The sequence below is a fragment of the Emys orbicularis genome, chromosome 3 (genome assembly GCF_028017835.1).
Source record: "Emys orbicularis isolate rEmyOrb1 chromosome 3, rEmyOrb1.hap1, whole genome shotgun sequence".
Classification (NCBI taxonomy): Eukaryota; Metazoa; Chordata; order Testudines; family Emydidae; genus Emys; species Emys orbicularis.
This window is the reverse complement of record NC_088685.1, coordinates 43,216,072-43,242,534: the sequence shown is the minus strand read 5'-3', so window position 1 is coordinate 43,242,534 and position 26,463 is coordinate 43,216,072. Positions and strand designations below refer to the sequence as shown.

At 39.4% G+C, this 26,463-nt stretch overlaps 1 protein-coding gene across 1 annotated transcript in view; it reads right to left on the bottom strand.

Moving 5' to 3' along the window:
- Window positions 1–26,463, bottom strand: part of MYOM2 (myomesin 2) — a 112,451-nt gene that overhangs the window by 36,030 nt on the left and 49,958 nt on the right. The window contains exons 15-26 of the mRNA XM_065400738.1: window positions 23,690–23,873; window positions 21,293–21,467; window positions 20,728–20,849; window positions 19,387–19,407; window positions 17,700–17,887; window positions 14,004–14,130; window positions 9,778–9,956; window positions 9,437–9,551; window positions 8,346–8,502; window positions 8,129–8,235; window positions 4,470–4,514; window positions 3,923–4,059 (exon numbers count right to left, since the gene is read on the bottom strand). Of these exons, the coding sequence (XP_065256810.1) occupies window positions 3,923–4,059; window positions 4,470–4,514; window positions 8,129–8,235; window positions 8,346–8,502; window positions 9,437–9,551; window positions 9,778–9,956; window positions 14,004–14,130; window positions 17,700–17,887; window positions 19,387–19,407; window positions 20,728–20,849; window positions 21,293–21,467; window positions 23,690–23,873 (1,557 nt within the window). The remainder of the gene's footprint in view (window positions 1–3,922; window positions 4,060–4,469; window positions 4,515–8,128; window positions 8,236–8,345; window positions 8,503–9,436; window positions 9,552–9,777; window positions 9,957–14,003; window positions 14,131–17,699; window positions 17,888–19,386; window positions 19,408–20,727; window positions 20,850–21,292; window positions 21,468–23,689; window positions 23,874–26,463) is intronic.

The window sequence follows — 26,463 nt, the reverse complement described above, 5'->3', positions numbered from 1 at the left end:
GAGGAACAGAAAGGATGGAAGAGTTGCTAATGGAAATAGAAAAGAAAGATGGGTTCCGATTTATTTTCCCATATAAGGCCCTCACTTATGTGAAGAGTTCCACTGAAGTCAATGTGCCTACTAGTATCAATAACAACAACTTGTGTCAAGAAGAGTTAGCAGGATTGGGCCTTTACTGGTTAAGGATAAGAGGCCATTTTGAAAAATAGATTATTGGTACTGAAATCTAAAAGTTTAATTTAAAATATCAAGGAAACAACTATCAAATGAATGTAAGGAAAAGAAAAAAATAATGAAGGGAGAAGTAAAGAAAGAACCAGTAGGATAACTACAGTATTTATTAATTAAATGAAATACAGAGAAGAGAATATGTACATTGTTTGCACATAATTACAATGGAGCGATGGTCATAAAATCTGGATGTTTACATCTTTTTTTGAACACACATAGTAAAGTAATATCACAGGGTAAAGGAGAATTGGCTAAATCACCACATTAAACAGGACATTGGCATATGTAATCAAAGTTTGTCGGAAAAGACGGTACAAAAGAGTTGGTGGCCAGGATGATTAAAAAGAGGGGTTTGTGTGGGAAATGAAAAGAAGCTACATGTTATTCATTAAATTAAGTATCAAGCAGTGCAACTAAATCAAGAAAACATTTCTCTTGGTCTCTGAGATTCCAGACCCTGTACTCATTGAAGTCAATGGCAAAATGCCCATTGATTTCAATGGTACAGAAACAGACCCAAGAGAGAAAACTAAATTGGTGTTTCCAGCAGTACAAAGGAAATTAGAAGGGGGAAAATACAAAGGCTCAATCTTGTCCTTTTTCTTGCTTCTTGAATTTGTTATATTTCTTACTTTTGGGCACAGGGAGCAAGATTAAAATGACTAAACAGGCTGAACAGTGCCAGTTCATTCCATTTTCACATTACTATATTTCAAACATCTTTCAGAAGTGAGACCAAAGGAAGTTTTCCCAATTAGGGCCCAGAAGAAAGTTATTTCATTCTCGTCAATGACAAGACTCAAACTACATTCTCACCATCACAATGGTCTATTGAACATGTTCACTGACTGCAGTCCAGTCTCTAGGCAGGTTTTGGAAAATAATTAGGCTTCTAGCTATTGCCATTATGCAGCAAGATGAAGTTCAATGATTTTATGGGTACCATAAATACAAGGCTTTTATGTGACTTTCCACAAAAATATCATCAATCTCCACAAGTAAATGTCACCTGTGGATTACTAATTAAAATGGTGAAATAATACAGCTCGACTGCAAGAGGCTATCTATGATGTCAACTCTTTCAAAACAGATGCACACTAAAAATAGATGAATCAGTTCTGTAAACAATTCCAAATCCAGAATATTGAAACTTCAATAGATGCTAGTCATCTTTTATTCATGTTTTCAATGTTAAAGTTTATTACTTCTCAAGAAAAACTGTAAGGGGGAAAGAAATTAATAATTCTAACAGAGAAATATTCCCTCTTAATCCTGTCAATATCTAATCCAGGGGAATGCTCTTTGCTCTCCAGGGTTTGCAAAAAATGCAGACAAGCTTCTCTGATCAAAAATGGTTTCTGCAACCTACGGAACAGATTAATCGCTTTGAAGCCATAGCCATGCTCAGGGAGCAGTGTGAAGCCACCCCACCCCAGAAAGATTACTGGGGGGGATCAGACAGGCAGACAGGCACAGACTCTCCGAATGCTGCTCTTTATGTACAGAGGGTGAGCAATGTGCTCCCCCCGGTGTGCTAGCCCTGCACCATGACCTGATGGTGCGGGAGGGTTGGGGGCGGAACAGCATGGCTCTGCCTTATCCTTATCCTTCCCTGATCCCTTTACAGGGTCCACTGCAGTGAATGGTCTTAGTGCAGCAGTGCACAGGTAGGGGAAGCTTCTGCCTTACCCTTCTGTGACCGGGCAGCCATGCAGGGGCCACTCCCAATCTAGCCTCCAAATTTAAAATACATGCAACATCTCGCTGAAGTCATTGAGAGTACCCATGTGAATAAGAGCTCCATGACTGGGCCCAATGTCTGTACCTATCTATACAAGCGGCAACATATAATTTGCTGCTAACAGAAGCACCTCAGCTGGAAAGTTGTGCTTATGCAACAGTCAAAATACTGTAACACACTGACATGTTCACATGTAGGCAATCCACAGTTAGAGGCAAGTGGCAGATATATTACATACTATGGCAAACAGATGAAACAAAGAGACCCCTTCTGTCCCCTGCCCCCATCCCCCAAATCTGTATCCATTTATAGAACCTAATTCAAGATGGGCCTTTAAGGTTTGAAAAGTTCAGCTAAGTTGTGCTTTCCACTTCCAGGTTCTGACTGAAACTGGCAATGCCAAAATAACACAGGAAAAACTGTTCTTATGGTATTTTTGGACAGGACCAACAGCAGAAATGGGAAAATGGGGACAGCTCAGGGAAAGGCTGTTCTATCTATGCTAAGGTGATGGGAGCTTTAAAGTGCCCAAGAGTCCAATCAAACTCCCTCAAAAAATCAATGGGAATTTTACCACTGACTTCAGTGGGAGTTCTATTAGGCCTTAAAACACCTAGGCACATATTTCCGTCTCAAACAGTTAGGATAAGCTTCTACTGTACAGTTTGGATGTTTATACAAATCCAAACTCCAAACCTTTGACATTTGCCCATCACTGTTGTATAGTCATTCATCTTGCCTCATATTTATTTTTAAAGACACATTCCTTCCAATTTACACCTTGATTATAGAAAATAAAAAGATGAAGAAAGCCTCAGCTCAGCCAACAATGCCAGCCTTCACTACCCGTTAGTCCAGTTTTCCCTCAAGCACTTTGCAGCATTCTCCCATGCTGCCTCTTATGCCTGGTGTAGGAATTTAGGCCCACATTAGATTTGGGTGAACTGTGGTTTTAAATTGAGTTAGGATATTAGGATGAGCAATAGGCCCGAAGGACGTGACCAAAAAGAATGAGATCATGAGAAAGAAGAGTTGTGGTGTTAAATATATAGTGACCCTTCAAAATAATACTGTTATCTTATTTAAGATATTTCTTAATTTATCTGAAATAAAACAGGGTTAAATGGGTCCCAGGTACAATGAATAATTGGTTATATGAGTTTGTTTTATGTATTATAAAATATTGCTTAATCTGTGCTTAGCTAAGGTCTGACAATTGGCAATGACATCACTTGTTTGTTAAAGGGTATAAAAAAGTAAACTCTGAAAGGGTTCTTTGCTAATACTTGCCTAACCAAGATGGAGCCGACCAGAATGGGTCTAAGCACCCTGGGGTTTAGCCTGTTTTTCAGTATCTTGATTAAATGCTTATACATGTCCTGTTACTGTTTTGATGTAGTAAATTGTTTATTATCTAGGTTTTTTAGGCATGTTTAGAGCAATTGTATAAATAACATTCAGCCTTTGGATTTAATAGAGGAATTTATGGTTAAGTTAGTATTGTGATAATACTCTGCATAAATAATAAAAATTCCAACACATGGGAAGAGCACCCCCTAAAAACCTGCACATTGTCCTCCTTCAAATCCCTTCTTAAATCTCACTTGTGCTGTGAGGCCTACAAAATATTTGGCAATGGCTGAGCAGTAGGCATACCATGACTGGTGCTTATTATACCAAGTATGGTTACCTCAGTGTTACCTTGTTCTCCCCATCACTTGTTTATCCATTTATCCCTAGCTTCCATATCTCATAATATGCTTAACTTATAAGCTCTTTGGGGGCAGGGCCTGTCACTTTATGAGATGTGTATATAGTACTTAGCACAATGGCATTCCTTCCAGGCACTACCAACACTTCAACATTAATAGTATTGTAGACAATGCAGATTTAAGAAATTCACATGCAAAAGTGACATAAAGGCAACTATAGCCTTCCACATGTACTTACGTCGCTGTTTACAACTTCTTTATCATTAACAACAAATCTGAAGCTGGCATTTGGTGACAAACTCTCAGCTTGAACCCAGAAACGAACCTCTCCTTTATCAAACATCTCATAAGCTAATTCTGATTTCAGAGGAATTGCTACAAGAATAAAAGCAAGCAAAAGTCAATAATGCATGAACCCTTGTGAGCAAGAAGAGAGGAATAAAAAGCAAAACTCTACTGTACCTTTCTGATGCATTTTAAAGCTTCTTTCTAGGAGTCAGAGCACAATCTCCGCTACATCCTTAATGCAGTGTTTGAGGATTTTGCATAATAGACACCGCGCCAGTATTAAAAATGGACAAACATCAAAAGACTCTTGAGTGATGGAGACTGCTCTCAGATAAGAGCTAATATTTGTTTTAAAATAATCAAAAGATAAGCAAGCAAATCTTGCTGTGAAAAATGAGACTGTCATTGTCTTAAGAGGACTCCTTGGGGAGCACAGTCATCAGTGTGTAATTATATTATTTCATGAACTGTCTATTAAATTCAGAAGTTCTACTTACTTGGGTTCTTTATATCATGGCTTAGTGTCATCAGACGTTCAAGCTCTGAAATTATGAAAAAGTTTCATGTATTAATTTATTCTGACAGAGTCAAAATACAGCTGTTAAAACAGTGTACAAATCAGTATCAATGCATAAATAATCTGCTTATGGCTTGTGGGAAAAATACTCCAAAAGCCTCTGAAAATTCAGGTCTCAAAAGCTAAATTTAAGAAGACAGGAAAAACTTAAAATTCTGGTCCATGGATTTGGTAAGTTTTCATATTTAAAATGTATGAGAATGTAAGCATGGAGCTAAAACTCATTTTAGATTTTCTATGGGATTTACACTAAAGATATATAGGAAATATGCATCTAACCTGCATCTAACACCCTCTTTATCTGCTGACCCGGCTCACTGAAGTATCATTTCCAAAAGGTTTCTTTGCTAAGACAGCTAGATTGAGAGCTGGTTGGTAGGAAAGGTTCAATTAGCAGTAAATCCTTATGAAGATTGTGTACCAGGCTAGGTTCCGCATAGCTGGGACCTGGGACTAATCCTACTTAACATATTTATTACTGGTAGGGACTTGGAGGATGAAACGAAGTGCATCGTTTCAAAATTTACAGATAATACAAAGACAAGAGGAAATGATCGAGGATTTTAGGACACAGTGGAGGATTTAACAAAGTTGCAGAAGGATTTGATCTAGTTTTGGGAAATGGCTGGACAGCTAAGTGATTATTTTCAATGGTGGAATAAGTAAGGTGATACATATGAGAAGAGCAGACAAAAAGTAAAATGATCATTGTTAGTCATGGCAGAGGATGAAAGGATTTAAGTGTAGTGGGGGAAATACCACCAGGGTTGGGTCACAGTGCATGGCTTTCAGCAAAGAAAACTAGAAATGTGTTAGGGTGGCACATAGATGCTATGGTGATGGGCCCACTAAAAATAAATTAGATGCACAGATGGATAAGTGATATGTGTTAACTTAAAACTAATAATAACAATGCTAAATTAAATATTCTGGCCAAAGCCTTTATAAGGCCATATCTTGAGTAGTATGGACAGTTGGGGTTGTCTAAGGCTAGACAGATTAATAATGGCTATTCGGTGGCCCAAAACTTCATTAACTCAGAGTGAAGGTTGACCATCAATGCCTTTAGAGCATCAAGTGCACCTAGATCTAAGCCTGTGAATAGCAGGAAATACAGAGTTAAGGTACACACCAGTCCCGCCCCTGCAATGGGCTGTGACCTACAGAATTGTGCTCTCTCACTCATCTGTGTAGATTCCAGCTGTCCTTCATGATTTTAGGGACAGCTTTATTGATTGGTCTAAGCTTACTTACAGCAGGTTGCCACAGTTCACACTGGATAGGAGAAGAGGTGCATCTACACCCAAAGGGATCATGGACCCCTCATTTCTGTGCTGAGTTAGATCAGTTATACAAGTAGAGGGGCACAACAGTCTATTCTTGCCATGGCAATCTGTAGCAGTCCAGTGGCATACATAACAGTGTACTACTGGGCAGAAATAAGTGCTAGTGATGTTCCGGAGAGAATAGCTAGGACAAGGGTCAAGGGGTAGTAGATTCTGGCATCTCTGGGGGTAGTTTGTGCAGAGTACATGAAGTAGTCGAGTACAGGCACAACAATTTTCAAAACATCTGAGTAAGGATGTGGATTGCAGAATACTTAGAAAAATCAGCTGTTAGAGTAAATTGGTCTCAGTCTTCACTATAGTGATGCTACTGCCCTGCTATAATCAAGGATTGGGAGGACAGAGAAGGGAAAGTTAATGTATGGTATGAAAGCTCTCTTGAAGGGGTTCAAGTGTGTTTCTCATGGAATAAACAGACTGCAAGGTGATCTCATTGCAGTTTCATAGGAAAAGAAGAAAAAATCCAGGAGTGGGATTTTCAGTGTCTAACTGATTTAGGAGCACAAGTCCTGCTGACATTCAGTTACATTCAATGGCTTTCAGACATTTAGGCACTTTTGAAAATCCCATCCTAGATTTTTTCATATCTTCTGAAATTGTAATGAGATCATCTTTCAGTGTATTTCAAAAAATGCTGTGCAAGCACACTCTGTCCATCTAGGCACGTACTTGTGTTCCTAACCTGTGCCATCCTGGCTTCAATGCTAGATAAATTAATGCAGGTGTGAGTATATCTACCTGAGCTGCAATTGCACCTCTGATTGCAGTGTACACATACCCTAAGTCACTTAGCTCAAGTCCTGGGGGCACAAGTTCTATTGAATGTCCCACCTCTAATACTTGATCCCACCCACCTTTAATTTATTTTGAGTGTAAATCAAGTTTCCAGTTGAATTCTGTGGGCTTTGGATCAGCTTTAGATGTTTAAAAGAAAGTGTATACATTATGTGACAATAATTGAAAGCTGTAAAATGTGAGATTTGAGTTAGATCTCAAGATGCATTATGAATCAGTTATTAGAAAGTAGGCAGATAATATTTGAAGAAAGAGAAGAATGTAGCTTTAGAATAAAAAAATATAATTGAGTAGGAAAGTTCCCTGAATAGCAGAGCCTGCCTTAAAGTAGGAAGAAGACTAGGTCTAATCCAAAATTAATGGGCCAAATTATGCTGGGTCGTATATAGATGCACCCACACAAGAGGCAGCCGTAAAATACAAAGTGTATTTGGGAGGACAACCGCCAGAGCTGTCTGTAGCTGCTGATGGCATCTTTATGCTAATGGCATAAAAGGGTGACTGGGAAGGGTGAGGCCAGATCACCGGCCTCTAAGTACCGCAAGAACTGCCAGGAGGAGATCACTGGAGGAAGCATGGGTGTGACCTTTGCTAAAATGTAACAAGTGAACCTCTCCAATACCCTCACCCTCCCAGCTTCCCTTGGATGGTGATGGGCACACCAAATAATGGCAACCCCAGTGAAGTAGAGCATAGCTACTCCAGATTTACGTCAAGGTAACTGAGAGAATTTGGCCCAATATCTCAAGACACCACTGTTCAACTAATATAGTTCTTCCTCCTCCTTTCCCATTACAACTCTGCATCTTTATAACCTAGTTCTATACATTTAACTCCAGAAGTTGTATCTGTATTTTTTCAAACTATTTAAGTCACTTTGGATAGTGTATAGGATTTTGAGCTTAGGTTAATTAGCTGTTACACGGTTGATTATTAAAGAAACATACTATGGGCCTGATTTTCAGAGCGTTAACTGTAGAATTAGGGACATACGTTCACAAAATAGTGCACACAGCTAATTGGATCTTCCAAAGTTTAACTGAATTGCTAGTGCAATTGAAACTACTAGATTTTTTGTTGGTAATGTTTTTTTGTTTTGTTTTCTTTTTTGCAGATTTTATTGCATCCTAGCATTACAGTAAATTTGAAAATTAATACTAATTGTCTACATCCTTTATCTTTTTTAAAATTAATTATTTCCTTAAGTACACAATGCTGAAATTTCCCTTGTATGCTAACCAGGAAAATAGACAGCCACTCCCAGAATGCCTGTTCATGCATATTTATTTTGTTCTTCTGCACAAAATAGAATAGGTGCTTTAGTGTCATGAACAATGAGTAACTTCTTATGAAATTACCTATTTTGCTTGTACATCTTGTTTTCTTAATATAGCCCTACAGATAAAGAGAGGCAGTGCTTAAATAATAGTGCTCTTACCTTTCTCATCCATTTTAAAGCTGGATGAGATGCCATCTGTGTCACTAACAGCTACAGAATAGGTTCCCAAGTCCATTTTATCAGGATTTTTGAAGTACAACTTAGAACTAAAGAAATCATTAAAAATATATATATGCAGTTAGTGGCTTTGTCACAAGTGGGCAAAGTTTTACAAGAACAAACTTCTAGTGCCTTTATACAGGGTTGCAGAACTTACTGCTCTCCAGTAGTTTCAGCATTAAACTTATCAAGATCAGTAATCTCTTCATAGGATTTACACCAAGTAAAATCTGATGCCTCTGTAACTTCTGGGCAATCAAAAGCTAGGTAAATATTACCTTCTTCATCCACATCTGCAGTAATTTCCTTGGTTCCTGAAAATTAAGAATCAATTCATAAACATAGCAGTCAAGAAATAGCATTTATTCTTCAAAGCCCTAGCTCAGCAAAGCATTTAAGCACATACTTAAATCCAGTCTTCTTCAGCAATGTGTCAAGCATTTGCTTAAATGCATTGCTGAATAGAGAGGGACTTCAGCACATTCCTAACTTTAAGCACGCATTGAAATGATTTGCTTAACATACTAGAATGGGGTTTCTTATAATGTACAAAAAAAGAGAAGTCTAAAAATAATTGGTGCTTAGTGATACCAAGCTATGAAATAAAACTGACTGTAAACTTTAAAAGTAAACTAGTAACATAAATTGTAACACAAACTAAATTATTTAAAAATTCTTGCAGTGTTAACAATCAGCGTGCCAGGTTATGCCTCTCACACTCAAATTAGGCAATACTTTACTGTATGAGCAGACTCACTGAAATCAGCGAGACTAGTTGTGGAGTACTACTCAGTGTGAAGAAGGGTGGCAAAATGTGGCCTTATTAATTATTTAGCAACATGGTAACAATGTTTTTTTTTAAATACACTTGTATATAATACATGTCCTTTCAACACCTACCACAGTAGTTAGCAGTAACAGTGGTTGTTGTAAATGTCTTGTTCATAATTAGATTTAACAGATAAGGCAGTGCTTAAAAACTTTCCAATTGCTTCAAATAACTAAATAAGAGTTAGTTAGCTAATCTCAGCATTTGTAGTAATCCAGGTATTTCCCTCAGTAAGTAAAAGAAAGTACAAGGACACACTGCCAATACTTTGATAACCATATCTGCTGACAAGTTTTTCAGTACCACCACTATTCTATCCTGAGTTCCTGGAATGCTTATTTCTGCTACATAATGTTTACACCATTTTCTAAATTATATCTACATTTTATGTATGGGAGATAACATAATTTAGTTCATACCTGGTCTTGCCTCAATAAGCACTGGCTCAGAAATATCAGATGATTTGCCCATACCGGCTTTATTCACTCCACGGACTTTGAAAACATAGGTTTTGCCCTCATGTAAATCATTGACCTTGAAAAGGACAGAGTGAAGTTTGTGTTAAATATATAAATTTATATAATTGAGTAATAAGAATTTGTTAGCAGAAGTCCAAGGGTGATATCCTGCCCTATTGAAGTCAATGGTAAAACTTCTATTAGCTTCAGTGGGGCCAGGTTTTCACCTCCAAGTTTTCTTGCTTGGTCGCTTTTTCATTGAAACAACAACTACAACAACCTTTTAGTAAATGAAATGTTACCTTTAAGTAACAGTGTGAAATTTGTTTTTCATTAGCAGTGGTCCACTCTTCTGAATCTACTTCCTTATAGTCCACAAAATACCCAGTAACAGGACTGTTACCACTGTACACAGGTGCTTTCCACAGAAGTACCAAAGATGAATTCCTAACTTCACAGAATGTCAGATCATAGGCAGGCCCTAAAACATTTTGAATATTGAAAAATTAGTCAAACTTAATAACATTTTACAACCTGGCCCTTTTGGATGGGGGAGGAATGTACAATTTATTTATTTTTTTGTTTGGTTTCAATTCCCCCCCTTTAGAAAAAGAAGTTGTATATATTGCTATCCTTTCCCAGGTTAAAATGACTATGTCTGTGTCAGCTCACGAAAGCTGTATTGCACCACCTCTCTTATTTAAGAGTAACATTAGTATTCCAAAGTGCACATTGTTAGCTGGATCCCAGTAGTTTCATTTTGAGGTTAAATTATTCATCTGGAAAATCCATGCCCTCTAAAACATTCTGAGGAGGGATAGGTGCTTCTTTTTATTGCTATTTTAATTCACTATTTCAAATTCGAGGCTGCTCCATTGAGTTTGGAATCAAATCAGTGATTAAGCATCAGTACTTCCATTTTCAGTTTTATTGTTTCTATTTTATTGGTGAGCATGAAACAGGAGCCACTGGCCTGATCCACAGCCCACTAAAGTCAGTAGGAGATTTTGCATGTATTTAATGGGATTTGGATCAGGCTCTATATGCATTGACAGAAGATCACTTTTCAGTCGGAGGACGGGTGTAGATCGCCCTAAAGGAAGGGAATTCAGGAGGACATTTAGACTAAGAACTATTAAAATAGTAGGCACTCAAATTCTCCTGACACTGTAAGCAGTATATGTGTGGTTTTGTGTCTTTGTATCTTGAAGGCTTATATTCTCACCACCACATCATCTTTTTCTTTCACTGAAATTGTTCTGATGCCACACAATTTACATTTCTTTATACATGAAAATGTTCAAACTCAGTTTTATTAACAGAGTACAAAACAGTAATCACATCAGTTTTCTATCACACAGACCAAACCTACAATAGTATACAACTACCATTCAAAAACACAGACAGGTCCTTTTGAATAAATTAGTGTTTCCCTCCATTCCATCTGACTTTCAATAATGATAAATAACCAACATGAAATTCTATAGTGATATGGTTCTGCAGACATGCATAAGGATATCATTAGTGAGCAACAAAGGGGTGATTCTCCATTGGATATAAAATACTGAACATAGGATTGGAAGGGACCTCTTTGGTCATCAAGTCTAGTCCCCTGCTGTCTCAGGCAACCTTGTCAGACAATCCCATTCGTAAATTTACCAGTGTGTTTTCTTTATAAATCTGGGCACCTCTTTCAGACCAATGAGTACAGGTAAGAGATTTCTCATGTACATGTAAGGCTGGGATTGTCAAAGGAGCCTAAAGGAGCTGAAGTTCGATTCCTAACTGTCTTAGGGTCCTTTGAAAATCCCAAGCTAAATGTCTTTACGGCCACTATTAATTACATTTCCTATAGGCAGATGTATTTGCTAAAGTCCTAGAAGGTGGAAGAAAAATGTCGTGTGAAACTTGATGAAGAGAACTCTATACTACTAGTAGACATTGTGATCTTTCATTGTTCTAATGCATGTACAATAATTCATTAGCTAACATTGTAAACTCATAGAGGCTCACAGATATACCTAAGATTGGGGCTCTGCAGGAAAAAAAAAATGGACACCAGCTATTCCCCTACAAACTGGATTGAAAATTGGTCAGTCACACTGGAAACCTTGCAATGGGTTTTGGCCTACCTGTAGAAGAACCTCACTTCTGTTTCAAAATGTGTAAGAGCACTTCCAATATCCACAGCAATTACAGGTGTGTGGTAGGCATGTACGTTTTTCTGGAATTTCTTTATGAAAAAAGCATGAAAGTCTCAGACTCTCACTCCATCTTAATTCAAATCACACTTCCTCCTTTTGGTTGTTGCTAAGCCATTTTCTAACACTACTTTCAAAGAGGTTTGGAGAACATTTTAACAGCCTTTTTTCTAGCAGGAAGAAATTTAATACCACCTGTTCAGTTAACTGCATAATGAGAACAATGCAATCAGACTGCGGAGCGCAAAAGGTCAAGCAGTTCATCATGGAAATGAATGCTATTTCCTCTTTGTTTCCTGCAGACACCTTTTATTTTATTTTTAGATATAAACTCAAAAGGGCAAAATCCTTGCTAGTTCACACGCTGGATAATTCCACTGACTTTGTGGCAGATTTCAGCGGGAGTAAATCAGTGCAGTACTTGGCCCATTCAGAAGAGTAACTACCCCTTGATGTCATTGTGATCCTCAGTACTTACAAAGGAATGTGAAAATCTCACATGTGATAATGGACACCACGTCAATTCTCTTACTTACACCATTGCAATATCATAGAAGCCAACAGTTAGGACTTGTATAACTCAATGGAGAATTTAGCTAAATGTTTTTCATTCCAGTCCAAAATTATTTTCCATATATAAAATAAAAAGAAACATAAAATTACACCCCCATCAAGCCACACTGAAGTCAGTGAGAACTTTTATCTAGTTTTAGGAAAACCAGTTTAAATTTTCCCAGAGAAAAGTAATCCAATAAGGCATTTTTGCAGGAAGCAGACATGAATAAATCCACTGAAGTCAATGGGACCATTCATGAAGGAAGGTGCTACTTAGTGTGAATGAGGGCATCAAAATGTGCCTTTACTAAAGAACCTGATATTAAATAAAATTGGAGTCAAAATTATTGCTCTGAATGCTCCCCAATAAGAACCAAAGAAGAGTTACTTTTTACAATCCTACACAGGTTAAGCATTTGTGATCTGCGAATCTTGGACCAGTAACATTTTCTCATTTAACATTTTTTAAAAGTGAATTTAATGCTTGTGATTAATAGTCTTGAAGCCTGAAGCTTGTGGAGGACGGAGAGCAGAACTGCAGGTTTCCTCGCAATACTTTGCCAATGGGTCATAACCCTGTCCTGTTGGGACCACAAACAGGGCTTTTATCTCTGTATTTGTTTACGGTCCAACACAACGCCCACTGACGTCAATGGGAAGAGTCTAGGGGTACATCTACACTACAATAAAAAACCCATAGCACTGATTTTCAGAGTCCAGGCTAATTGACTCCAGCTGCTGAGCTAAAAATTGCTGTGTCGATGTTCAGGCACGGGCTGGAGCCTGAGCTCTGAGACACCCCCGCCCAACACACACACACAGGGTTTCAGAGCCCGGGCTCCAGCCCAAGCCTGAACATCTACCCAGCAATTTTTAGACCTGCAGCCTAAGGTGAGTCAGCTGACCCAGGCCAGCCACAGTTGTGCCATGGGTCTTTTATTGTAGTGCAGACATACCCTAAGGGTATGCCTATACTGCAAAGAAAAACCCATGGTGCTGAGACACAGAGTCCAGGTCAATTGATTCAGGCTTGTGGGGCTTGGGCTGCAGGGCTGTGTAGACGTTCCCACTTGGGCTCTGAAACCTGGCAAGGGAAGAGAGTCTCAGAGCCCGGGCTGTAGCCCGAATAGGAACATCTAAACTGCTATTTTCAGCCCCTCAGCCTGAGCCCTGTGAGCCTGAGTCAGTTGACTAGGGCTCAAGACTTGGTGCAGTGGTTTCTTTGTAGCACAGACATACCCTGACTGACTTCAGTGGGATCTAGATCATTCCCTTAGTCTTTGCTAGACACTGTCAATAGCCTTCAAAATAGTGGCTTGTTTCCTGTGTCAGCCTATTTATAAACTGCCTTATTAGAGATCACCTACTTGTTGGGACTGCCTGTAACCGGTGTAACTGTAAAGGTGTCTATTGTGATATGGATATCAGTTCACTTGCAATTCACTGAAGGCATCAATTCATTTCACACAGGACACTGAGCAGCCATCCAGTGACAATGACTTTTGTTCACCACCAATCAGTTTCTGATTCAAACCTTGTAGGGACACACTTCATATCACCTGAGCCATCCCATCCACTCACAGTGTATCAGCAAATTTAGTACACTTCTAGTTTAGTTTTCTGAAAATCAGACACATCCTACTGAAGCAATTTGACAGGCACTCTTGTAAGAAAATTACACCTTCCTTATATATTCACACTGGGATTTCAAACTGACTGTGTTGCAAGGAATTTGCGTTAAATTGAGTATTATGAGGAACTAATAGACTTACCAGGTTCTGGCATGGTCCAGGCTTTACATATAAAGTGCTCACTGGGATCTGAGGGAAGGCCTATACCAGCCAGGTTTGTAGCAGCGACTTTGAATTCATAGAAGGAGTTTTCTGTCAAATCCTCTGCCTTTTCAAAACAGCCAAGGACAAATTAATATACATGAAAATGTATTACTTTTTATTCCAGGTCTCGGAAATGTAATAATAATAACAACATACATTTATTCACTGATTGATTTAATCATTACTAAGCACCATAGATTGTACAAGGAAGTAAAACAAGATCCTGCTCCAAGGATCTTACAATCTAAACAAGAGAGCTCATATAGGCACAGCTTTCGCCACCACACAATCAGCCTTAGTACTGTCCCTCACACAGTTCCTCCTCTTCCCTCCTCTTGCTGCAGTGGGAAATACATTTCTGCAGCTCTGGAAAAGGTGGCGCTTACTGTGACCTCATGAGTGGCCAACTACTTAGGCCAGCAAGAAAGAGGATCTTCTCCATCACCTATGCCCTCTCTCTGCCCTCTCCCCAACCAGTTGCTCACAAGGGGGAATATCTGAGGAGCAGGAGCCGTGTTCCACAGAGCCAAGATCCAGGTAGGCCTTATTGACTGAGCCGGGGGTATTGGAGAGGCTGTACTTCTCCTCAGCTGTGTAAGACAAGGGCACAAGGTCATAACAGGAAATAATGACAGACTCTGAGGAGTGGGGGGGGAAGAAGGGCGGATAATAGAAATCTAAGGGGAAAGGAAATAAACCCCTTGGGAGAGGAGTGTATTTAAATAACTCAGATCCTGCATTTGGCTTATTTGGGCGCTTTTCCTCAGTTTTAATTAATTGCATAGGGCTTTTATTTTTTTCTTTAAATATTATAGACACTAGAAAGGGAGGAGATAGCACTGGGGATGGGATCAGCAGGGCACAGCTGGTGGCCAGTAGATCCAAGCCAGAGCCACTAGCCACATCTCTGTCACTCTCCTGGCTTTTCACGGTGAGCGCATCACCATTTGAGCTCAGCGTTGCAGCTTATGGAGACCATAAAGTCCCAGAGTCTCCCTATGGCCTGCCCCACTGAGCAGCACAATCACAGTGGTGGTTCTGCATTTGGACCCTTCACAGACCCTGCAGATTTCCTCCCAGTTTTATTTTCTGTTAAAATTGTGAAAGGGACGGCTCAGCTAATGGCAGGCACCACTGTGGAGGGCCTGGAAGATCTTAGATGTTCACAAATGTTAGAGAAAGTAGGTCAGTTGTCTTTGAGAAAAAGGAGATAATAGAAGGATCTTAATGTAGTATTTAATTTTTGATGGGAATAGAGAGATTTATGCTTGAAAGTTTATCTGAACTAGTGTCAAATACAAGATCAAAGCAAAACCAAACTGAGCTAGGAGAATGCCAGGCACTAAAAGAATTTAGCCAGAATTTCTTAATACATAAAGTAACTAACAACATAAGAACTTAGTGCCACCAGTAAAAATGATGTAACCCTCCCTCAGTTATTAAGGGCAAAAAATATTTATGGAGTAAGGTACAATTATTTAATTCAGGAAAATGATGAATCTCCATAGTTTTCCTGGTTTCTCTCTATCTATTTATGTTCTAATACTATGTATCTGAGGGACTCGTATGCTTACCAGACATCATAAAATATGTTATGTGCCTAAAAGCTTTGTTTCCTTTATTTCAATCAGTATTTCAGGCTTCGATCCTTCAAATGGCTGCATGCAGATACACTCCTACATCCAAGCACAGTCACTTGGAGGACTGTGACCTTAGATACCAAATTCATTAAAGACTCATTTGTTTTTCTTAATTTACATTATTTGTTTACAAATGCATAGAAGAAAAAAACGTAATGCCCTGACTAACTTTGCCCTTCTTTCATTTCCCAATGTCCCCTGCTCCAGCAGCTCAGCCAGTGATGCCTGCCTTTCCTTTCAGTTGTCAGCCCTCACACATACATCTTTGTGTCTTCCACGCTGGCTCCTGTGCATGAGCTCATCAGCAAGGCTATTGCCTCCTTTGCATTAAAATCTCTCCTAAAGAGTCACTCCTGCTGCGAGGCTTATGGGGAAATTAGATGACTCACACCGATAATTTTGAGGAGTATTTGGGAATAATTTCTGAGGCTACATCTACACTACAGGGGGGGGTCGATTTAAGATACGCAAATTCAGCTACGCGAATAGCGTAGCTGAATTCGACGTATCGCAGCCGACTTACCCCGCTGTGAGGACGGCGGCAAAATCGACCTCCGCGGCTTCCCGTCGACGGCTCTTACTCCCACCTTCGCTGGTGGAGTAAGAGCGTCGATTCGGGGATCGATTGTCGCGTCCTGACGGGACGCGATAAATCGATCCCCGAGAGGTCGATTTCTACCCGCCGATTCCGGCGGGTAGTGTAGACCAGGCCTAAGTTATAGTTTCATAGAGTTCAAGGCCAGAAGGGACCATTAGATCATCTAATCTGGCCTCCTGTATTACATTCCACCCAGTTACCCTTATATGGAGTCCAGTATCTTGGGTTAGACTAAAGCATTTCAGTCCTCAGGGGACTACACTGTTGTGTGCCACGGGCAGAGAACAGGAGAGACTGAGCAGCCACCAACGCTTGGCTCCCCTGCCAATGCAGGGAATTGTTTAGATGAAGCATGCCTAGATGATCCTAGCAGGTGATCCATGCCACATGCTCAAAAAAGGTAACGTTCCATCCCCAGGTCCCTACCAATCTGACACAGTGGAAAGGTCCCTCCCATCCTGAAATCTGCCAAGCAGGTTGACCCTGAGCATGTGACCAAGACAGCAGCCAGGGATCTGAGAAAGATGAGTCTCTGTACCATCTCAGAGCACAGGCTTACCCCATCAGGTGTCTTATCTCTAGTTGTAGCCAATCCTTGATGTTTCAAATGAAAGAAAATTTGAAAAATAAATAAAAATGTAATAATTTAACCTTATATTACCCAAACATGTGGTGAAGCACCACCTTCACTACTAAATGGCTGTATCCCTTCCACCCAATCTCTCTCTTTGTCTTCAGATTGTAAATTCTTTGGGGCATGAGCCATGCACTATTCTCTGTTTGGGAAGCACCTCATAGATTATGGGAAGTACCATCAATCAATCAATCAATCAATAATGACCCTCTGTTGCTCTAGAGCAGAGTTTGCTCTGCACTGGAAACAGGACCAGATGCAAAGCGGTAGGGCTGGGGCATGCTTTTCTATTTAGTTGAGGGCAGAGATCCACAGAAAGGACAGGCCTGTTCCCTTTGATCTTGGCCCATCTGTGTTCTCCCTCCAGACCTCCCACACTACAGGCAGCATAGTAGCCTGCTCAGCGACATGCTTCTGCCCTTCTACCATATGTTAAAGACCTGGTGGGGGAGTGAGGTTGCGCTTATCAATGCACTATAACGTATGACACCTTTTTAGATCACAAGTTACTCTGCCCTGAATAGGAAACGTGCTTCCAGCCTATTCCTCAAATCTCCCTCATCCAACCAGCCATACTTCTCTAGGTCTAGGGGGCAGTGGGTTGTATTGCATTGCTACCTTTCCCCTCTGCATGCCTCTCCACTCCAATTCTCAAGTTTGTCACATTTTGTTGCTCTCCACAACACACAGTTGAGGGGATTGAGCCATTTTTAGCAGTGTCCCTTCATTTACCCTTCAAACAAGAGTAAAATAATACCAACCGTATAAATTCTCTCCTTAACAGGGGAAGAATTGACTTCATGCCAGTTATGGTGATGAGCCTCCCTCTTGTCTATATAATAACCTAGGACTGGTGATCCTCCACTGAACTTTGGCAGTTTCCACCCGAGAGTCATTGAGTGGCCATCACAGTTAAGGAGTGTGAGGCCATAAGGATGTGATGGACAGGCTACAAGAAAATAAGCGTACTGAGTATTAGTACAGTATTCAAAACACAACAGCTAGAAAAAATATGGTCATTTCCCCCCTCTTCTCTTCTATAGCATATGGCTACAGGTTACTGCATCTAGACAATGGTCTGTAAGGATCGTAATAAAAATTCTCTTTGAGATGACTAATACCTTGGACGTGTCAGTGGTGAACAACAGAGAGCAAGTAAGAGCCCCTTTGCCAAAAGAGTTTTTGCTGCTATGTCTGCCCCAATATTATCAGGTTTTGCATTCCTTGGCAATAATGCTGTCAATGCAAGTTATAAAATGGCTGGAATGGAATGGAACAGAAGGCTGTCTGAACCAACACATTCCTAGTACGCTGAAATGTTCAAATAGGTGCAAGGATGTCTCACTCAACATTAAAGGGTCTTCAGCAGTGTTGATGTTAATGAAAATACCTCCTAACCAAGGATTCTGAAATCTTCTAGCATATACTTCAAACTGAGGTTGCTATGTGCACTGCTGTGAGCTCAGTTAAGATACCAGGAAGAATAATGTTCTTGGTGAGTTTTCCCCAAAGGCATTATACCTGCTAAAGCCAGGAGCAGGCATCTCTCCAGAGCCTGCAAGAGGGTTTGTGAGATTGTTTTCCTGTGCTGCTTGTTACACCTATTCAACAAGCCTAGCATGCACCTCCCCCAGCACTATCTTGCATTTGCCATCTTTGATCATAACCTTCGCTAAAGGTACCTCTTCCTGGATCTGTAGTTCTATAAGTAGTGCTAGCTAGGTTCCCTCCCCTTGAGCTCCCCAGGGCATTTCAGCTGAGTTATTTGGCCCATCACATTTAAAAGACTAGAAAAAAATCTACCCAAGGCCCAATATAGTCTCTGCTTTTAGAGCTGTATTTGTGATCAGCATGAAGTACTGACAGCAATCAGCAAAGACAGGCATTGTTCTTTTCCAAATATGGATGAAACTTCAGAGTACCATTCACAGCCAGTTGTAATAAAGCATGTGAAACATATCTCAACAAATGTCTCAGCACCTCAGAGTGGGTCTGGCTTTTGTTAAACAACCTGGGCTTTCTTGCTATTACCACTTCAAGTTAAATAGTAGTGAGCATCAGTGAATTCTTACCAATGTAAAGCCTCAATCCATAAGGATTCTATCCTGCAAACTCACACGTCAGTCACTTCAACTACGTGAGTGCTCCCATTAAGTTCCCAGTTATGACTGCTGATGTGGATCAGCACTACTCACATGTGTATGGGTTTGCAAGATTGGGCCATAAAACTGTGCAGTGTTAAATGATACACCCCCATGCAACCAACAACTTCAACTAAAATGTGAAGACAAATTCCAAAAAAAACTGTGATTTTTATTTTATTTTTATGTTTTCCAACTAACTAAGTGACTGCAGTGGTGTCTCAGAAAAGATGCTGCAACGTTAAAAAGTGCAGGTGTATTAGAATCTAAAGGTAAACAAACATAAGCATGCTTTCCGACTACCTACCAATGTGAGGTACACTCCCTCCTAAAACAATCAAATAGAATAGATTTTTTTCAGTAATAAAATATCAAAGGTTAAGAAAAAGTCTTCTAATATGCAAATCTTTTAAAAGATTATTTCTGAAAGCGATGTTGATTGTCCTTCCTCTACAACTCCGAAAGAGAACACGTTCAAATATTTAATTGAAATTTTTTTTTTACTGAAAGAATACACTATTAAATCAAACTGATCTTCCAAGTGCAGGACATTTTTGTTACTTTTCATTCAAGTCTCAAGGCCGTGAATGCAATTGGGGAATCAAAGGCAGAATAGAAAGAGAGATTATAGTTTACCTGTGTTTGTGCATTATGGCCCAAGGAGCCATTATGCCCTCCAATAAGCATGTACGATGCCTATTCAAGCCAATGGAGCTGTGCATATGCAACCAAGGGCAGAAATGGATTGCTTAGATTGAGGCTTTGCTTGCAGAATGCTGGAAGATGTGGATCTTCCCAACTATATTTTGTATTAAAAGGAAATCTGGGTTTCCATCAAACCTACTGATCTAATTGTGACAGCCAGTAGCCAATCCAGCACTCTGATCACTTAAGCATTCATTAGCTCTACTAGGAAAGGCCTGATGGAGGAGGAGAGTACTTAATTGCCTAAGCAGACTGGGGGTTTATGAGCTAAGGAGCTAATTATCCCACCTGGTGGAGAGGCTAGTTAAATGCACCGAAAGGAAGTCCAAAGGAAAAGGCTAGCAATGCTCAGAAGAATGATCTCAGGAGGATAAGAGTTCTTTCTCTTTTGGGAGAAAAGGCTGAGGAATAGGAAAAGTTGTAAATAGACTTGCTGCATATGACTGTGATGGTGGTTTGGTAAGGGTAATAAATAAATACATAAATAATAACCAACTAGAAGGCATCCGAGGCTGTTTGTGAGAGACATGAGAGGTGTTTGCTTTGGCTGTTACAGCAATCAAACAATTTTCTGTTGGGTGTAGCCTTGTAGTACCTGAAACTCTTCTTGGTGGACCAGATTGACTAGTAGGCTGATTTGCCCTAAATGAGCATTAGAAATCTGTCACAGGCCAGTTTAGCAACACAAAGCAGTCCGGGAATAGTGGTGAATCTGGCCCTATATTTCTAAAATGTTTTTCATAAAAAAAACTTTATTTTCCTCCTGTTCATTGTCTTTTCCCTGCATAGTAGCCAAATGCATGACAGTAAACTTTAACACAGACAGATGTTCAATGGCTGAAAAGGGTACTATTATTCTAAATGAGACCATAGGAGTTAGTTGGTATCAAAATTTTTACCAGCAAAAGAAATGCAAAGCAGAGCTGCACAGAATCACACTTACTGAGGGCTGCCTGTACTGTTATAGCTTCAGATTCTTGAGAATTTTCACTGACTCCCACAGCATTCGCAGCTTTCACACGGAAGATGTAATTCTCTCCAGTTGTCAGACCATGAACCACAAACCTGATTTAAAAAAAAAATCATCAAATATTTGTTTTTCACTTTAAATAATCTGTTAAGGCTACATGATTTAATGTTCTGTGCCACTTATTACGGGTGGGATAGACATAGATTTCTGATAAAAGGAGAGGCTATATTATTAGAGATGGTCAGAAAATGCCTTTTTCATCCACAGGAAAATGTCAATGAAAACAAAGAATTTTTGCTCAACCCTCCGAATTTTTTTTTTAGCTTTCAAGTTTTTGGTTGCTTGGTGAAAATTCCCTCCCCTCCCCCCCCCCCCCCAATCATCAAAGATGGACATTTCCCATAAAAACTTCCATTTCCAGAAAATAGACATTTTTCATAGAAAATGTTTTGTTAGAAAATTTCCAACCAGCTCTGTACAGTATATTAATATGCAATAGATTTCAAAATATCTGGATACACAGAGGTATTACCAGTACCTATTATATTTAATAGGTTTATGATTGCAAGGTTCCCAGTGGTTTGTTCCCACCACAGAAGTATCAATATAGTAGCCAAACAGATCTTCTTCATGTTTTGGCTTGTCCCACTGTACTACAACTGATGTTTTTGTATTTCTTGTTGCCAGTACACGGCCAGGAGCAGATGGGACACCTATGCAAAACAGAAATCAAAAAAGGTTCACTATGTTTATAGTAATGGATATATAAACAAGTAGTGACTAATTCAACTAGATACAGCATTGTCTACTTTCCAACATTTAAATCTGACTAGCTGTGACTTTTTCTATTAATTTTGTTATGTGATACATTGGCATGGCTCCTGTATTGTAAGTAATTCATATGCCTGGCTATTCCTATTACATACTGCAGTGCTTTATTGATTTTACTTAAATTTATAAAGTAGGCTCACTTAAAGTTTCTTCTCTTTGAAGGAGTATCTCAGTATGAGAACGAACGCTTGCCCTTACAATGAATACTAGCAGAAGAAATGTTTTAAATGCACCCACTGTAGTATTATTGAACCTATCGGAAGCAAATGAAACTTCCAAAAGTACAAAGACTACAAAAGTCAAAGACAGTAGGAAAAACTACTTTTGAAACAACTGATAAGGCCCTGATTTAGGAAAGCATTGCTATTCATTACAGCAGGTAAGCACATGCGTGAAGTTAAGCAAGTGCTTAACTGAACTTAGTTAAATGGGGATGGATTCCCTGAATATAGATAGACTTAAACCCTGAACAGGGGCCTGAATATCTTTATAGTGAGGTGAAATTCACCTCTGTGCTGAAGGTCTGCACAAGGTCTATGCACCAAGTAACTCCCACTTATGGCCTCAAAATATGGGACATAAGTGGTGCATGGAGCTTGTGCACAGGAGTAAATTTCACCCATCAGTGAATAATAGCTCACAAAGCTATATAAGTAAGAGGATCAAGTGACTATAGCCAGAACTGTAGCAAGCAGCACAAAAGTAAAGAAAGAAAATGGACACAATTTGTGGTCTGTTAGTATTTAAACATAACAATAATACCTTACATTTACACAGTACTGCAGCTTGAATGGTAGGAAGGTTAACGACAAATTCCAGCTCAGGTAATTAAATTCTGCCTACCTAAAATGTTCTTGCAGTTTCAATTGAAATTATATCTTTCACTTCCTGTCCCAAACTGTGACTGTGCCATGTTCAGCAGTTCCTAGGTGTGGATGATTTTTAGAGCTGGGGGAAATAAATCCAGTATTTTTATTGCCTACCTCAAGGGAGTGTTCTGTGATTTAGAGTCAGAGTTTAAGGCCAGAAGGGACCAAGACTGACCTCCTGTACATCACAGGCCACCAACACCACCCAGCATCCAATAGACCCAATAATCAAAATTAGACCATGGTATTACAGCTTATAGAACACTAGACTATTTTGTGCCACAGGCAGAAAATAGAAAGGATCCGAGATGCACCAGTGCCCGAGGCCCCCATAATGTCAGGAAAACAATTTAAGTATTTTATGTTTATTAAGTAGGTATAAATCAAAGCTACTATAGAAGTACAAACACAAAATATTTTTATTTCATCCCAAATGATCTCAAATTACCTTATAGATGGTGAGCTGAATTTTTAAAACCCTGGTTGATATAAGTCAGTATCTATTAGCATTTACTATATTGTGCCATATTAAATAATATAGTTGTTTCTTATTCTTTAGTAAATATATTGAAATACTGTGATATCTGAGTTCCATAATGTGGCAACTGGTGCTTTCTGTTTGTGACCACTGTTAAACTGAGTATACAACCACACTTTTGAACACAAAGTAGGTAACTGCTCCCCTAAATTCCCATTTGCATGTGTAAATGTGGGATCCAAGTATACAATTTAGGTGAATTTTGAAAAGTAACCGCTGTGTGTGCAGATATATCTTCAACTATCACTGAAATGCAGCCACCTGTGAAAAATTGGAATTCTGCACCAGCAACAATCCTCAGCAGGGTTATTAGGAAGGGAAGGAAAGGCTATTTTATCTAACTGAAACTACAGGGAAATTAAGGTAGCCTATAATTACCTAAGCTGGAGTCTGGCCAGGACATCTAGTCCTACTTTTGTAAAAATTCACATTAATAAGCACTGTTGAAGAACAACCAACTGAAATTAATTTTACATTTTAACACTTCCATTACCCAGCAAAAGGAGATGCAATAGCTATGCAGAATCCCAAATGCTACAAAACCGTGGCATGTTGGTCATCCTAGATTCCTTGTGAAATTCTTAAAAATACAGCTGTTTATACAATTCGATTTGATTATAATGCACACTTTAATTTTTAAAAGCATACTTTATTTGCATTTTTTAAAGTATCAGTGGCATTTACTATGTTGTCTTACCAATGGTCTCTTGTGCTTGAATTGGTGGTGTTGTTTCAGAAGGATCGCTAATGCCATGCTTGTTTGCTGACAAGACTCGGAAAACATATGATTTTCCTTCTGCAAGATCAAACACTGCATAGCGAGGAGATCTCACTGCAACCTGGGCATTGACCCTTTGCCAGCTTCCACTGCCAACCGCAGACTACCAAAAAATAAAGATGATGATTACTTCAGAATTGTTAAAGAAGTGGGCATGTTGGATATGTTCATGAATCTGGTGTAAGAAATTAAAACAGAGAATCGTTTTGGAACGGCTCATACTCATACACGCAGTTACTTGAGTTCCGACTGACAGCCTGTCTGGGTCTATCTAAGCTTATCTATCTAAGCATTTATATTATGCAGAACACTATGGTATCTGAGTTTTTTAGTTAAGGACTAGATTGTGCTATTTGCATGCCCAGAGTAGGGGATAGAACATGAGTGCATAGTCCCAGGGGGAGCATTGGGAGGCACTGTGCCTAAAAGAGAAACTTAATTTCTCTTAGGGCCCCCTGTTGCACTGTGGGAAGTAGTGATATCTTATGGAATGCAACATAAACCCTGCATTGCCATGCAGCTTAGTTGGTTGGGGGAGAGGGGGCAGCAAGGGCAAACCTATAGCATCTCAGGTGCAGCCCCTACAATCCCTTGAGCACACAGAGCTCAGCTGCAATGCAAGTAGCCCCAATACAGAACCTGTAGAAGGGCTGAGGGATTTCTTACTCCCTACCACACCTTTCCACACACTATAGAATCAAGTCACAACCATACCCTGCGTTTTTAGACTTTCACAAAATGACCAAACTAGTTTTGAATAATTCAATAGAATATTAGCTGAGCTCTGTGACAGAGATGGCAATTTCCTGCAATACCCTGGACAGACCTTATTGAGTTGAGTTAGATCTTACTATATTAAGTTTATGTATCACTGTGGCCCAGGATTGTGTGGGGAGAGAGAACACAGTCCTCCAGGAACTAAGAACAGTGGAGCATGATTTGGCAAATTCATTCAGGTTGTAACACTTCCCAAGGGGCACCACAACTTGGAAAGACTTGCATATACTGATTCAGACTGGATTCTCTAGAGTCCAGCAAACAAAGAAATGATACTTTGGATCAATTAACTGGAGTTTAAACTGACTCGGGATCTTCTTTCTTATCTAGCAAATGGACGGGACCTTCTGTCCACGGGAAAGACTTTGAAGGTCTGACACTGACCAGAGTTCTTGTTGGAGTTGGGGTGATCTTTGGTAGGCTTATTAGCATGCCTGTCCATTTTTTTTTATATAGTTTTTAATGTTTTCTCTGTAATGCTTTTACCTCAAGAATAAATGTGCTTAGAAAGAGCTGTGTGGTAACTTAGCTGTGGGTGATTACACTTTTTATAGCCTCTGAGGAGAAAAGCAGAGCAGGCCTGATTAGGCATTCTGACTTGGCTGGGGAATTCACAGTGTCAGCAGAGACCTATGCAGCCAGGAAATACCCTGGTCAGGAGAGAGAAAAATCCATGTCTTTGAACAGAGGGGTGGATGGCTGGGGAGCCAGAAGCCTGAGAGTAGGTGCCCTTGGTGGACCATCCGGGGTGGGGGGGGGGGGGGAAACACAAGTACAGTTGCCCTGAACAGTGACGAGCTCGACTACTGTCTTTATTGCATATGGAAGAGAGCCCAGACAAAGCTCCAGGAAGCAAGCACTCCGAGAACTCTTTTCGCCATTAATTTCTTAAAATAAACTGTTGACCCAGAATAAACTGAGTCATAGATTATTTCAGTGGCTTTAGGAAAACTGAATTGTCCAGTAGGCAGTTTGAGTAAAACTGCCTTAGGACACACAAAGACAGGTGCATAAATGTGAATTTTTCATGGGATTATATGAACAGAAGATTTTAAAAGAAAAACCACTTCGATTGTAAACTCCTTGAAGGCTAGATAGTCTTTCGTGATTGTTTGAAAAGCACCTTATATAAAATGGGCACTACCACAAATGAATAAGAAAAAAGATAAAATACCCAAAATCCATATTTTTAAATCTCTTTAGTGGATACTGCACTTGCACATTGTTCTCTATAGAAAAAAACAACAACTTTTTTCTCTTTAATAAAAAGGTGCAAAATATGGAAAGAATGTTATTATGCTGCATATTTGATATGTTAGTATTGAGCCTGGACTTGAAGGAATTTAATTGTGCATGCTTCAATGTGACTGACAAGACAAAAATCAATGTACCATTTTATACTTAGTTATAATTTAAAATCCAGATATATTTTATTGAATTTTTTAAATGTTACTCTGCTCTGGATTTAATCTGTCTCAGCATTTCTTGTGTACTTGGGTAGCAGGTATTGCTTTTCCCTATAGTTATACAGTTGGGAGAACCCCACCTGGGTTTTGTGTTTCGTTAGACCTTTAAATATTCTTTTTCACTGTTGATTATGATGATTGTTCTAAATTTTAAAGATAAATTAATTTTAAAGTTTATATATCTAACCTAATAGACGTCTATGCTATGTAAAGGATAAAGATTCCTGTTTCAATGAATGGATTACTCACATAAGAAAGAATTACTCACATGAGTAAGGATTTGCAGGTTGGGCATTCATTTGCATAAAGAACCCTTGTTCTATTAGCTTTTTAGTTCTCAGTCTTGCTTTCCTTTAGTAAGTTTTGTATTTAATGAATTGTTCATTTGTCCTATTGCCTAGTGTCTGTTCATGTATGTTGTTTCTGTACTTGTAAAACATCTTCAGTAAA